The sequence below is a fragment of the Echinops telfairi genome, unplaced genomic scaffold (assembly GCF_000313985.2).
Source record: "Echinops telfairi isolate 266 unplaced genomic scaffold, ASM31398v2 ScPeMD7_18;HRSCAF=68, whole genome shotgun sequence".
NCBI classification, from domain to species: domain Eukaryota; kingdom Metazoa; phylum Chordata; class Mammalia; order Afrosoricida; family Tenrecidae; genus Echinops; species Echinops telfairi.
In genome coordinates, this window is record NW_022103915.1 from 75,574,572 (window position 1) to 75,576,277 (window position 1,706).

Sequence of the window (1,706 nt, forward strand, 5' to 3'; positions counted from 1 at the left end):
AGTAGTTCTATAGAAATTTTTAGCTTTTTGTATTTTCATAAAGCTTTTAGACTTAAAACTTGATGAGAGGAATTTTTTGTTTGGTTATTTTTCATCTTCAAGTCTAGCTTTGATTACCTAATATATGAAATTGACTTAGACTAAAATATTTTGTAAGATTTTATTCTGTTAAAATAATTGAGGGGTAAAATCTTTATTCTAATTTAGATTAATTGAAAATTAATAACATTCTTTAAAAGTTCTTCATATTCAGAGTATATATTTTTTGTTACTTAACTGTCATGATTTAGTATTGAACAGTAGAACACATTATGGGAAATTTTACCCTTTAAAATTAAATAGTCACTTTTATATGTGTTCTAAGGGTTTTTTTTAATTTCTGTTTTTAGAGCCATAACTGATTTCTAATTTAAATGTTGTTGCAGTGCTGCTGTGGTGTGTTTAGGTTCCCTGTACAAGAAATTGGGTAGAATATTGGGTAACACCTTCACTGATACAGTGGGAAATATTCTTAAAGCAATGAAGAGTGCAGAGGTAAGTAGATTCAAACAAAGAATAAGATAGCATTTTTTAGGTGTGAAAGTGTGTTAATTCTTAGAACGACATATATGACAAGCATACGTAGGTGTGCACATAACTATATTCTTAAGTGAAATATGTCCAAGTGATCCACATGTGTCTGTATATTGAATTCTTATTAGAAAGTTAATAATACTGTGGAGTTGCATGTATGCACCTAATCTAAATGGGCATACATGAAAGTGTTCTTTTGGCACCTTCCTTCCTGCTTTTCACATTTGCACCTGGCCATCTGGCACCAGTCATTCGTTCCAGTGCTCTTGTCAGAGACTCAGACACGTCAATTGGTAATGACTATATAACTGTTGGATGGAGTAATTATTGGACCACTAGGGGACAGAGAATATAACCAGGGTGGAAAGTGTGACCAGGGTCTGAATGGCTTTTTACTTCCTAAGACAGTGTGTTTCTAACCCTCTCATCCTTGACTTGTTTGTATCATATACCAGTGTGGATCACCCTTTGTTCTTGAAACTATTTCTTAATTTGATTAGCAAGTTAACTGTAATCTTTCTCCAAGTTTAATTTCCCAAATACTGTGATCTCGTCAATTCTATTTTTACCCATCAGTATATTTGTATACTAAAAAAAAAATCTAATCTGGGAACCCTAGTTAAGCACATTTAAATATAAAAACTCTGTAACAGTTACTGTTCAATTACCTTAGAAACAGTCTAGAAAATAGCTCTGGAATATTTTATAGAGATATTGAATAGTTTCCATGGGAGAATGCAGGTGTAAAAGCTGTTAAGTTTCAAGATGTTGTTAAATGCTGGTGAGTAGCTTTTGATTTAGAGTGTTCCTGCGTACAGCAGAACAAAACACCGACTGGTCCTGTACCATCCTCACAATCAGGGCTATGTTTGAGCCTATTGTAGCAGCCATCATGTTAATCCATCTCTTGGAGGGTCTTTTTTTGCTGAACTTCTACTTTATCAAACAAGGTATCCTTCTCGATGGACTAGTCCCTCTTGATATTATGTCTGTAGTACATGAACCAGAATCTCACCATGTTCATTTCCAGGGAACATTCTGGCTGTACTCATTCTAAAGCAGATTTGTTCATTCTTCTGCAAATCCTGGCTTTGTTCAATATTGATTCCCAACACCATCATTTAAATGTATAA

The 1,706-nt window shown here is 33.6% G+C and overlaps 1 protein-coding gene across 1 annotated transcript in view; it reads left to right on the forward strand.

Annotated features, from left to right (window-relative positions):
* The window catches only part of HEATR5A (HEAT repeat containing 5A), a 151,049-nt gene that overhangs the window by 31,177 nt on the left and 118,166 nt on the right, over positions 1–1,706 (forward strand). Inside the window, exon 3 of the mRNA XM_045287650.1 lies at positions 426–534. Within this exon, the coding sequence (XP_045143585.1) occupies positions 426–534 (109 nt within the window). The remainder of the gene's footprint in view (positions 1–425; positions 535–1,706) is intronic.